At 40.9% G+C, this 12639-nt stretch overlaps 1 protein-coding gene across 4 annotated transcripts in view; it reads left to right on the top strand.

Moving 5' to 3' along the window:
* LOC135198612 (probable ubiquitin carboxyl-terminal hydrolase FAF-X) overlaps positions 1 to 12639 on the top strand; it is a 506622-nt gene that overhangs the window by 137551 nt on the left and 356432 nt on the right. For all 4 annotated transcript variants that reach the window (XM_064226360.1, XM_064226357.1, XM_064226358.1 and 1 more), the window contains exon 11: positions 6879 to 6977. In XM_064226360.1, the coding sequence (XP_064082430.1) occupies positions 6879 to 6977 (99 nt within the window). The remainder of the gene's footprint in view (positions 1 to 6878; positions 6978 to 12639) is intronic.

Raw genomic sequence — 12639 nt, 5'->3', positions numbered from 1 at the left:
TTGATAGGCTAGGTCAGGTGGTGGTTTTTGCTTCGTTGCCCTCATAGTATGGTCAAATGGTCTAGTCGCATTGTGGTCATGCCCCCGTTGACAGATCATCTAGAGCTCACCAGCTACATAGGTCACTACGTTGCTGGAGAGACTAGTAAAGCAGAAGCAGACTTGGGTGACAGTAATCACGAAGTCAGCTATGCTAACAGGTAAGGAACCAAGATGTCAATCATCTGCATGTATATGTTTCTTAAAATCCTATTCTGTCTCTCCCCACCCCCAAAGGTGGGATTCAGCTATATATATATCTGACAGGTAAGCTTCATGAACAAAATGATAGTTATGATACAATGAAGTTTGTTCATACTTACCTGGCAGATATATATATAGCTGTATTCTCCGAAGTCCGACAGAATCTCAAAACTTACGACACACGTAGTGGGAGTCAGGTGGTTAGTACCCATTCCCGCCGCTGGGAGGCGGGTATCAGGAATCATTCCCATTTTCTATTCAGATTTTCTATTCCCACTGTCTCCTGAGGGGAGTTGGGTGGGCACTTTGATTATATATATCTGCCAGGTAAGTATGAACAAACTTCATTGTATCATAACAATATCATATTATGACACAATTTTCTTTCAAATTAGGGTCATACCCATTAAACTTTTGGTTTTTTAGTATCACAGGTATTTCTATTATTCCTTTGGACTTAAAAGATGTCTCACCAAAATTAAACACTTTATTAGACTCTGTCCTAGTGTCCCTCATTCTCCTCAACTCTTCCTGACTCAAATCCATGACAATACGTGCTTGTCACAATTCCCCGCAAACTGTTGATTTACCCTATGTCCAAAATTGCATCAACCACCTCCCACGATGCTTCCACTATTTTATTAACTTCTCCTACATAAACTACTACTTCTGTCCCAGTTTCTGTTTTCAGCTTATTTTCTTGTAGTCTTGTTTCAGTTTTCTTCCTATTATGAAAATTCTGAGGACAATCCCTAGCCCAATGCCATTCTGAGCTGCATATTGCACATACTGTTACCTTCCCTTCTTTGTTTATAGGATTTCTACCACCCCTACCTCGGTTCCATCTTCCCCGATATCTCTGGTTTTCCCTCCCTCTCCCAGAACTGGCATTGCCTTCTGACGACCCCCACCATTCCCGTTCCTCTTTAGTCTCTAATCCCTCAAATAGTCTTCATTGTTTGCGACACTTTTCCGTACTCTAGCTTTTCTTGCCCACAAGCCGATAATACCATTTGTACCATTTGTTTTTTTATTTTCCGTGAGATTTGCTTGCTCTATTACATGATAACCCTTGACTTCCCCTTCAAGCGTGCCTTTCCCCATTGCTCTTTCACACTCAGATCCTGCCTTCTCGTATCTAATTAAATAGTCCATCTTTTCACTAGATTCTCTTCTTATTAGAAGGTATCTTTTTATTCTGCCGTAATTCTCCATTACCGAGTCTTTAGATAGGCTTTATCTAGTTTCTCTAGGATTAACTTTGGACCCTCTGTACCAGTAAGTTTCTCTCTATCTAATGCTTCCACTAGCTCTCGGGCTTTCCCATTTAAGCTCATTCTCATTTTTATCGCCAGGTATTTTGTATCTTCTCCATACAACAATAGCCAATCTTCGGCTTGACCTTTCTATACTTTGTATTCTTCTTGTATCCCACTAAACCTAGGACTTTCCCTTCTCCATCTAGTAGTATCCCTTTGTTCACTGTCGGATCCAGGCATCTTTGATCAACCACGCTCTGCTACCAGTTTGAATTTTAGCCTAGCCTAACCCCTTTTATTTACACAAATGAATAATCTACCCACCTGTACGCTTTCTCCAATTCCAGTATACTCCAGAAATCACCTTAGAACAACAGCACAACAAGACTTACGACCCAAAAACTCCTACCAGACAGAGAGCTCTCCCCTACCAACTACACACCACCAGCACTTGCTTTCTACTCCCTGTGTCATTGTTGACATCCCCCTGATGCCCCGCCATCTTGTCTATGACGTCACGGCCTATGACGTCACAACACAACTTAAATACATCAACAGACACCTTCTAGAATCACCATATGCTGTCCATATATAGGACACCCACCATATTTCAACAATGCATAAAATACCAATAACAATTTTACAATATATAATCAGGAGACACTTCTGATATGAGCAGTTTTAATTCTTCCCATTTAGCTCTTAATCCCTGACAGTTCCACTGTAGAAAATTAATTAATTTACTTTCCATTAGAACCTGCAAAATTAGAGCCTCTTTTAAGAGCTTTCAGCTTACTGACTTGCTCCTTATTTTTGGAAGGAGAACGGTTATTTATGGCTGCCTTCCTTTTCAGAGGGTTATCGGTCTCAGGAACACCAGACAAAGTTGATGCTGCCTGAGGAGGGTGTGAAGGTTGGACATTGGTGCATCCTCCAAAGGATCAGAAGCACCATTTAAAGCTGGTACAGCCTCCAGTGAGGTGGAAGTGCCAGGTACACCCGGCACAGCCTCCACAGAGGCAGGAGTACCAGAAATCACTGGTTCTGCTTCCGTAGAAGCAGAAGTGCCAGAAACCACTGGCACTGCCTCCAAAGAGGCGGGAGTGCCAGAATCAACTGGCACTGCCTCCGAAGAGGCAGGGAGGCCTGGAATCACTGGCGCAGCCTCTGAAGAGTCATGAGCACCAGAAATCACTAGTGCAGCCTCCGGAGAGGCAAGAGCACCAGAAATCACTGGCACAGCCTCCGAAGAGGAAGGAACGCCAGCAACAATTGGCGCCGCCTCTAAAGAGGCAAGAGTATGGGTCGTCACCGGTTTCTTATTTAAATTATCCTTATTAACATTTATATTTCTCTTTCGGCTAGCAGCGACACTGGAAAAGGATATTCCTGGTCTAACATATTGATTCAATACTCTCTCTTTTGCCTCCCTAAATGTGATATGTTCTGTTACCCTTAAAGTTTGAATCTCTTTTTCCATGATGTATACATCACAATTAAGAGAAGATGATGGATGATTTCCTCCACAATGTATACATCTGGCTTGTTTATTACATATGCCATGCTCTGGTTCACTGCATTTGACACATGTGGCTGGCTTGCCTTGCAGTTTATGTCTACAGGACCCTAACATATGTCCGAATTCTTGACAATGGAAACATCTCCTCGGTCTTGGGATATGTTGTTCAATCTTAAAACGTAGCCAGGCTGCTTTTACTATAGTAGGTAATTGGGTAGAATTAAATGTAATAATTAAATTGGGAAGTGGTACAAAGACTCCATTTACCTTCTTCTTCATTCGCTCAACTTTTATGACACCTTGATTTTTTAATTCCTCTACAAGTTTATCTTCGGCGTACGTCATCAGTTGGGGAGCATATATCATTCCCTTGGAGTAATTCCAAAAAGCATGTGCTGCACATTGTACTTTGACTCCTCCAAGGTGTGATGATAATTTCAGTTTTTCAGTTTGGCTGAGGTAGATTCCACCGTCAGCTTTCTTCTACCTTCATAAGAAATCTTTGGCTCTCGGCCACAACACTTCACAATATCTCGATATACAGCAAAAATATCATAACTATCTTCTCCCAGATTAAAAGTAAAATACTTTTCATAAGACTTTTCAAATATTCCAGGTCCAATTTCAAACATGTCTCTGCTTAATTTCCCTTTACTCTGTAAAGGAGCATAGGGTTTCAGTGTAATTACACTGGAAGGTTTTTTTGAGTTTTCCAGAGGAAGTTTGTCAGGGGAGGTTCCAGTAGTCATTAACTGTGCCGATTCACCGCCATCAAACGGTCCAGGGGTACTTGAATCTTTATTATTTGATTTCATAAAGATTTAAGTTGGAAAAAAAAAAAATAAACCTGAAAACCTTAATTAAAAAGATATCGTCTGCCTTTCATGGATTTTATTCCTCCACTAATGGCACAAGTGAGAACCGACTCCCAAATGTCCACGTTCCTACCCTACCCCACTCCACGGGATGGCACAACATGATTAGAGTGGCCCAAGTGTAAGCCAAACCCGCTTGATAGGACTGAGAGGATTACCAGAATACATCCCCACCCTAATCACATTATGGGCAAACCGGACAGAATGCCGAGAGTCCTATCCGCAAAACTAGATCCCCCTGGAATCCGTGGTCCAGCCCTGCAAAATAGTTCCGCCTGATATCGCTCAGGTCCGAACATTATCGGGCAGTTGATGGTCCTGCCACAGTTCCCACTATTTAGCTTCAGATATAAAACCCAGTCCCAGCTATGATATCTTTTCTGTTTGCCAGGTCCAGTAAATTTAAGCAAAGGTGGAAAATGGCAAGGTGCAGTTTTGCCCGAGCGCACAGTGGCGCCTCCCCCTCCTCCAGTAGCTCCTGTTGTTTCAGCTGAAGTGGACGCTATTCAGCTGAAATTAGACAACATTTTGGCCTTCCTTTTTAATGCTCCCTCGACGCCTCAAGAGCCCACTTCATCTCAGGCGCCAATAGTGGCTGGGACACTTCAAGCTTCCTTAGGTGCAGAACTTCTTCAGGTGCCTGTTGTAGCTCCGACTCCCCAAGCTCCTCTGGTTGCAGACACAACTCAATTCCTGCGGATCTTTCTCCTGTTTCATCGGAAGAGGAAGAGGTAGAGGACCAGGCTGCCTCTTTTGTGTACTTCGCATTAATGAAGTTCCCACTGGCTTCTTATCTGACATTCTTTTCACCTACAACTCCCTAGTTGCCAACATCAACATTAGTGATGGATATGCCTTTGTCTGCATCCTCCAACATACCAAAGATGGTGCTTTCTTTTTCAGCAAAGAAAGGATTTAAGGACATAGAAGTGTGGCTAGTAGAAAAGAGGGATTGAGGCAGGACCACTTTTAGTTCTCCTCCCTCTAGGATTTTGAAATGGAGGTATCTCTCGTATGTATTAAAGGTACCTTCTTTGGGAATCTGTGCCTCTTCCCAAGGAGACTTCTTGGATTAGTAGATTTGGTCAGGTGCTCTGCCTTTTCATAGGCTTTGTTTTTGGCCTCAAAACTTGTGCATCTACTCAAGAACATCTTCAAAGTGTTTGAAGTATGAACTTTCTTGATTGGGCAGTGGATGCTGTGACCCACAAAATTAGATCTTGCTCCATCTTTCTGAGACTGCTTTGTCAGAGTGGTTAGGAGTTTTATCTTGTATTGACAGGAGAATCACAGAAGGCTCCCATGAACTAGCTTCCCTTTATATGCTAGGCATTCTGAAGAAGAGGGAGCTCTGGTGCTTGTACACCTCTAAGGGAGTTAAGACTACTCAAGATAGACGTTGCTGTATTCTCTGCTGGATAAAAGACACCTGTTTCCACAGTCTACAGTCCTTGGCATAGCTTCTGAGTTGCAGAAGAAAAGCACCCAGGATCTTTTTGTGCAGTGCACCAAGAGACCTAAAGAGACTCCTGCTGCAAGTTTGAAGCAGTGTCTTCTTTCAAGGCCACAACCCTTTCAGTCCAGACCGAGAGCCTTCTCCGATTTCAGAGGAAGAACTCATTTCGCCCCGAAAGCAGTCAAGCAGACCTCTGCTAAAGGCTCTTCTCGCAAGTGAGGAGACCGTCCTCAGTGCCAGACTTATTCCATTTTAGGAGGTTTGGCAGAAAAAGGGAGCAGAGGCCTGGATCGTGAAGGTTCTGAAAGGAGGTTAATCATCCCCTTTCCGAAAATGCCTCCCGTAGTCATCATGCCAGTTGTCTTGACTGCTTAATCGCAAGGGTCAGAGAAGTGATGTCTCTTTTAAAAAAGGGGACAATAGAACCAGAGTAGGACCGTCATTCTCCAGGTTTTTACAACCATCTCTTCATGGTCCCAAAGCCCTCAGGGTGCTGGATGTCAGCACTCTGTGTCTTCGTCTTAAAAGACAAAATTCAAGATGGAAACAAATCAGTCCTGTCATCCATTCGCCCAGCAGATTGGATGACGTCCTTAGACCTGCAGGACGTATATTTCTACGTTCCTATTCATCCCAGCTTGAAGAAGTACCTCAAGTTTGTGTTTGAGGGAAAGGTTTTTCAATTTTGGTCTCTTTGCTCAGAGTAATAGCTCCCACTACAAAGTGGCTACACCTAATTCTTGCAAGACACTGGCATAAACAACAGCAAGCACTGATACAACCAAATTAGAACACAGCTGTTTCATGATGTCAGTTATGCCTATTTCTTATTAAAATTATTATTATTTTAAATACATACCATATGACCTATGCAAATGGATACTGTTGGTGTAACAGCCTAATCAAGATCAGTAGTATATTCTCTCTCTCTCTCTCTCTCTCTCTCTCTCTCTCTCTCTCTCTCTCTCTCTCTCTCTCTCTCAGCAACAGTGTGGAAGAGTTTAAAAGAAAGCTAGACAAAATCATTAGGAAACTGTGAGTAAACAGTAAAACCTGCTCCTAGAGGTAAGTGAGCAAACGATGTCTCCTCGGATGGAGTAATGGACTAACAAGTCTTTTAGACATCCTAATCCTTGTAACTCACTCTCTCTCGTTTACCTGACAAATCCTGCCACATCACGCTTAAAGTCTGCGTGACTTAGTGTAACTGTTGCAGACCAAATGAATCTTATAACTATGACTGCTCTAATCTCTACAGAAAAATTGGTTTTTAGAGCTTTTTGTTTTTTTTAGATTTTTCATTAAGGAGTTGTAAACATGAATATTAAACACCTTTTTCCTTAATATGCCTTGCTGAAAAGCAGATGTGCCTTACATGCCAGTGCATCTTTTATTCTGTCAAATACCACAATAATTATTTAATGTCATTAATCAATCCTCATTTTTGTGATCCTTGATTTGGAAATAGTCTCCTATTTTGCTGTTTGTACACTTTTTAAGGAAATTTTCATTTTCTTTGTATACAGACTAGTTGGAGCCAGGCGAGTAAAAAGCAGCGAGAAAAACTTTTAGAACTTATCAGAAGATTAGCTGAAGACGACAAAGACGGAGTTATGGCACACAAGGTCAGAGATTGTTGTCCTACTAGAATTGGTTTGATAATCATTTGATGGAATTGAAGTTTCAGGGTTGTAAGGATGGTAATAGTATTGATTTTTACTAGTGTTAAGTTTTTAAACTTTACCAAACATTACAACCAGATGAACTGTCATCTGGAAGTAGAAATGTTCTGAATAATCCTGATTGGTTCCAGACATTGGCATTAAGGCTTAAACTTCAATTAGTCTATGTATCCAAAAATAGTTTTCTTGGATTTATTGAGTAACTTGTTAATATTGAAATTAATCATACATGTGTTTACAAGAACATGTAGTTACTATTAAGAAATTGCTAGTGCCCATAAATGTTGAACTGAACAGTGCTGAGGGCTGACTCATTGTTTTAGAAATCAGTGAAGACTAAGCTTCAAAAAATGAGGAAAGTAACAGTTGAAATTAATTTCATGTACTACAAAATGAAGATAATAAAATGTCTGTCTACTGTCATTCCTGAATCCTTTTAATCATGTTTAAAATTATGCATTGAACTCTCATAATTTACATGCATCATGAGAATTGTAATATCAGTTGTGTTTCAGTGGAAAAATTTGCCTGTTTTTATAAGAATAGAATACATGGATACTATTTGTGTGCAGTACAAAGTATAATAGTTTAATTAAGATTTTGTTAAAGGAAACAAAGCAGAAGTAAAGGTAAGGAAGGACAAGTGAAAACTAGCCAAGCAAGGGACAACTATAATAATGATTTATTCTTGTAGTTGATAGATTTTACCATAGAGAAAGACAAGGACAGGTAGAATGGGCAAAGTTGACTACCCCATAATTTCCCTTCACACTGTCTTATGTTCAAATTTACAGGGTTGAAATAGTCTTCTGAAAAATGGGGTGAATAGATGGTGTGAGAACATTTTTATTTGGCCTGAGAGAGTTTAAATATCTTCTCATCATTAATCCCTTACTTACAGTAGTCCTATCATATACTAAATGCAAAATTGTTTCAGATGCTTTGGTTTTTAGGTAGGTAAAAGTATGTATCAATGACAGGGTTAACTGATGTCAGCTGGTGCCCGGATATTTTCCTCTGATTTTTATGTAATTTTTAGGAAAGTAACATATTTATTTCATCTTTAATTTATGAGACTTGGGTAAAAAGAACGCTGGACAGGGAAGAGTGATAAGAAATAATTTTACGTTACAGTCTCATGAAGGGTAAAGCTAATGGAAAACTCTTTATGGTGAGGTTCATTCAGTTTTTTCTTGCAGATTTTGTATACAATCACACATGATCATTAGCATGAATATTTTTCAGTTTGGAAGACAGGCAATATGTGGATTTTTTCCACTGCTGATGGATATCTGCTCATATGTATTCACTTGAGAGTAACCAGTGATAATTTCTTTAAGTTTAGTTATTGTTGTACTGTTTTTACTTTGTATCCTTTATTGGTCAAGTATGAATTATATTTTTAGTATTTGAATCTTGAACCTCAGTGTTTAGCTTGTTAGGAAGAGATCATTCACCACAAGCCAAGGGATTTTTGTCCTTGATGCAATGTCTCCCCAGAGGTCAGATCCTCTTGAAGTATAGCAGAAAACCCTAGAAGGCCATGTTTTTTCATATTTATTTCACTACTGGTAGTGTAAGGTCACCCTCTTCACTGCTAGCTGCATTAGTTGCTGTCTTCTGCAGCCCACCCAAATAGCCACCTAGTTGCCTTTGTGGGTTAATGTAAAAAGATTTCTCCTGTGGTGGCATTATCCCTAGAACCAAAGCAAAGGGCAGAGGTCTCTTGGTGTTCTTATTCCTTATAAAGGTTATGTAAGAAGTATAGAAAAAAAATTGCATATACACAAACTGTCTGCATGTCAAATCAACCCTATGACATGCTCTCTCTCTCTCTCTCTCTCTCTCTCTCTCTCTCTCTCTCTCCCTTCCTGCTCCCTCCCCCCTCCCTCTTCTCCTCCTCCTCCTCTCTCCTCCTCTCTCTCTCTCTCTCTCTCTCTCTCTCTCTCTCTCATTGCTTTTTAGTAATTGGATGGGGGATTGTAAACCTGTACTCTTTAAACTTGTTTTTTGTGTTAATGGTTTTTTTTTTTTAATTATATAGTGTTCTGCATGCAATGTGTATATCTGAAACAGTTTAGAACACTGACTATAGCAACATTGCAATTTGCCTTCGGATTTATAAACATATCTATCATAGTCTTTTTTAGCATTATTAACAATCATAATGCATATTTAAGAGAAAAATTTGTTTTTAAACTTTCATTCAGATCACCAAGTACAGTAGTACCTCAAGATACGAAATTAATCCGTTCCGAGGCGCCCTTCGTATCATGAGGTTTTCGTATCTTGGACCACATTTTACATGTAAAATGGCTAATCCGTCCCAAGCCCTCCAAAATCACCCCAGTAAATTTCATAATAAAGCTAAATTGACCTATAAACAATGAAATACTACAACAATTTGGACCATTCAATACCTAAATTAATAACAAAATGCAAAATTACCAGTAAATAAAGTGTATTAGTGTACATGGTATACAAGAAATACTGTACGTAAAATGTGGAAGCTTACCTTTCGAGTGAGGCTATCCCCGAAAGTGGCGGCAGAGGAGGAGGACAAACGGCATATATGGTACACTTAACTTTACGAAAACACAAAAAAATGTAAGGAAAACATACATAAACTAAAATTTATGAAACATAACAAAACTGTAACACTCAACTTTACAAAAAACTAAAATTAAATTTTTTTTTTTTTTTTTTTTTTTATTATATATACAGAATTTCAACTTCACCATTTTCAACATTCTGTTTATCACTTGGCTCTTCCTTTTTACTTTCAACTTTCTGTTTTTCATCACTTGATTCTTCCTTTTTGCTTTCAACTTTGTTTTTTATCACTTGGTTCTTCCTTTTTGCTTACTCCTGGTAATGCTAAAGGCCTCTTTAAAAAATAACGATCCAAGGAAGATTGCTTCTGCCTACTTTTCACAATGTTCCTGAAAGGACTCGGGCAAATGTCATTGAACTGCGCAAGCATACGACCTGTGTGAGCCTTTTCGGGGTGTCTTTTTACGATAAACGATTGCACTTTATGAAAAGCGGCTAGGACATCCTTAATTTCTGCCGTTGTCATAGGGTCCTCCACCTCTTCCTCGCCGCTGCTAGAGAACTCCTCTTGAACGACGTTAAGTTGCATGGCCTCCAACTCCTTCAGGTCATCCTTCGTAAGCTCCTCTTGGTGCTCCTCGAGAAGGTCGTTGATGTCGTCCTCGTCGACGACCAGCCCCATGGACTTGTCGAGTGCAATGATCTCGTCAAGATCTGGTTCCAAAACAGTTTCGGGATCGCCAACTGTTTCGGACTCTGCAGCACCAGCTTCGCTCACGTTGAATCCCTCGAAGTCTCTGGCGGATACGGCATCAGGCCAGAGTTTCCTCCACGAGGAATTCAAGGTTCGCCTCGAAACCTCCTGCCAAACTTGGTCGATGAGTCGGATACAAATGACGATGTCGAAATGTTCCTTCCAAAATTGACGCAAGGTGAGGTTTGTGGTATCGGTGATGTCGAAACATCTCTTGAAAAGATGTTTCGTGTACAGCTTCTTAAAGTTCGCTATCACTTGCTGGTCCATGGGCTGGAGGAGAGGGGTGGTGTTAGGCGGAAGAAAAAGAATCTTGACAAAGGAATACTCCGCTAGGATATCTTCCTCGAGGCCAGGAGGGTGGGGAGGGGCATTGTCCAACACCAGCAGATATTTCAGGGGGAGGCACTTCTCTTCCAAAAATTTCTTCACTGTCAGGCCGAAACACAGACTTACCCACTCGGTGAACAAAAGTCTCGTTACCCAGGCTTTTGCATTAGCCCTCCACATCACTGGAAGCTTCTCCTTAAGCACTTTGTGGGCCTTGAAAGCTCGAGGAGTCTCGGAATGATAGACCAGTAGGGGCTTCACCTTGCAATCCCCACTGGCGTTGGAACAAAGTGCGAGCATAAGCCTGTCTTTCATAGGCTTATGCCCGGGTAGCTTCTTCTCTTCCTGCGTGATGTACGTCCGACGAGGCATTTTTTTTCCAAAAAATGCCAGTCTCATCACAGTTGAAAACCTGCTGAGAACTGTAGCCTTCCTTGGTCATCATCTCGTCGAAAGTCTTTTTAAAGGCTTCAGCCGCTTTTGTGTCCGAGCTGGCAACCTCCCCATGACGCACCACGGAATGGATGCCAGTTCGTTTACGAAAGTTCTCGAACCAGCCATGCGAAGCCTTGAACTCTGGGGTTTGCGTTGAAGTCCCTTCCCCTCTGTCGTCTTCCGCCTGCGCAATCAAATCGCCGAAAATAGCGCTGGCCTTGTGGGCGATTGCCGTCTTCGTTACCGTATCGCCAGCGATTTCTTTGTCTTTTATCCAGACAAGAAGCAGCCTTTCCATCTCGTCATGCAGGTGGGTCTTCTTGCTGGACAAAATAGTGATGCCCTTGACGGTGTAGCTGTTTTGATGGCATCCTTATGTTTAAGGATGGTGCCTATTGTTGACGGATTACGGCCGTATTCCTTGGCGATCATACTCAATCGCATACCAGCTTCATACTTCTTGATGATCTCCATCTTTGTCTCAAAGAGAGCATGGGCTTCTATCCGTGAATTTCAACTTACTTGGGACCCATGACTTAGTTATCTTGTACGTAATTTACATATAAGTACACAATAAAGTTTTCGCACAACACGATAATACGTATACTGCAACGAAATCACTGATGAATTTACGTTACTAAACGAAATCGTTGGACCGAACGAATACCGCGTGCGTACGATAATGATGTTCTCATTTGTTATAATAGATGGCCAATATGAAAAATGTACACAGTTGTGGTGGGATCACAAACCAAAAAACAAAAACTCAAAACACATACTTACCAGCTATTTGACACACTCAGGGTCAGGAGCTGCTCTGTCCGCTGGATACAGCTGTCGTAACACAATACGCAAATAACCAAACAACGACAACAACCACAGAACAATTCAATAACTACACAACAAAAGACCACTGCACAAACAATCACTAACAACATAAAAAAAACAATAACACGACAAGTCAATACACCACCTATAACATCAAGGAACCACAACGACTCACCAACAACAACACTCAACAAATCACAACTCCAACAACTCATCTACAACACATCAGAACTCACAAGCACAATAATCTCAACAACACTGGCACAACATATTCAACAACACTGACGCAACTAACTTAACAACACAGGCACAACAACTTTCAAACATACAATATCAACAATAATTTAAACAACTTCAAAAACACACAAAATAACTGACCATCAGTAATATTGCAGATTGCTGCCAAAAAACTGACTCTCCACCACAGGCTCTGATCACAGACTGACTCAAAATACAGACCAGATTTCCAACTGACCCAACAGACACAACAACCCCTCAACAAACGAGCAGTTCACTTGTTAACTATGCATTCACATGAACACAAACAACCTAATGAGCCAACAACCAAAACAACCCTTGAGAACATTGTCAAATGCAACTACCATAACTCCTCCATATTTCCTCCCCCATTACATTCGACAATGTCTCCTTACTCTCACATCATCTACACTAAATAACTTTTCGCAACACTCAAGGATGCTCGAA

This window comes from Macrobrachium nipponense, chromosome 22 (assembly GCF_015104395.2).
Source record: "Macrobrachium nipponense isolate FS-2020 chromosome 22, ASM1510439v2, whole genome shotgun sequence".
Classification (NCBI taxonomy): Eukaryota; Metazoa; Arthropoda; class Malacostraca; order Decapoda; family Palaemonidae; genus Macrobrachium; species Macrobrachium nipponense.
This window is presented reverse-complemented; position numbering and strand designations above follow the sequence as displayed.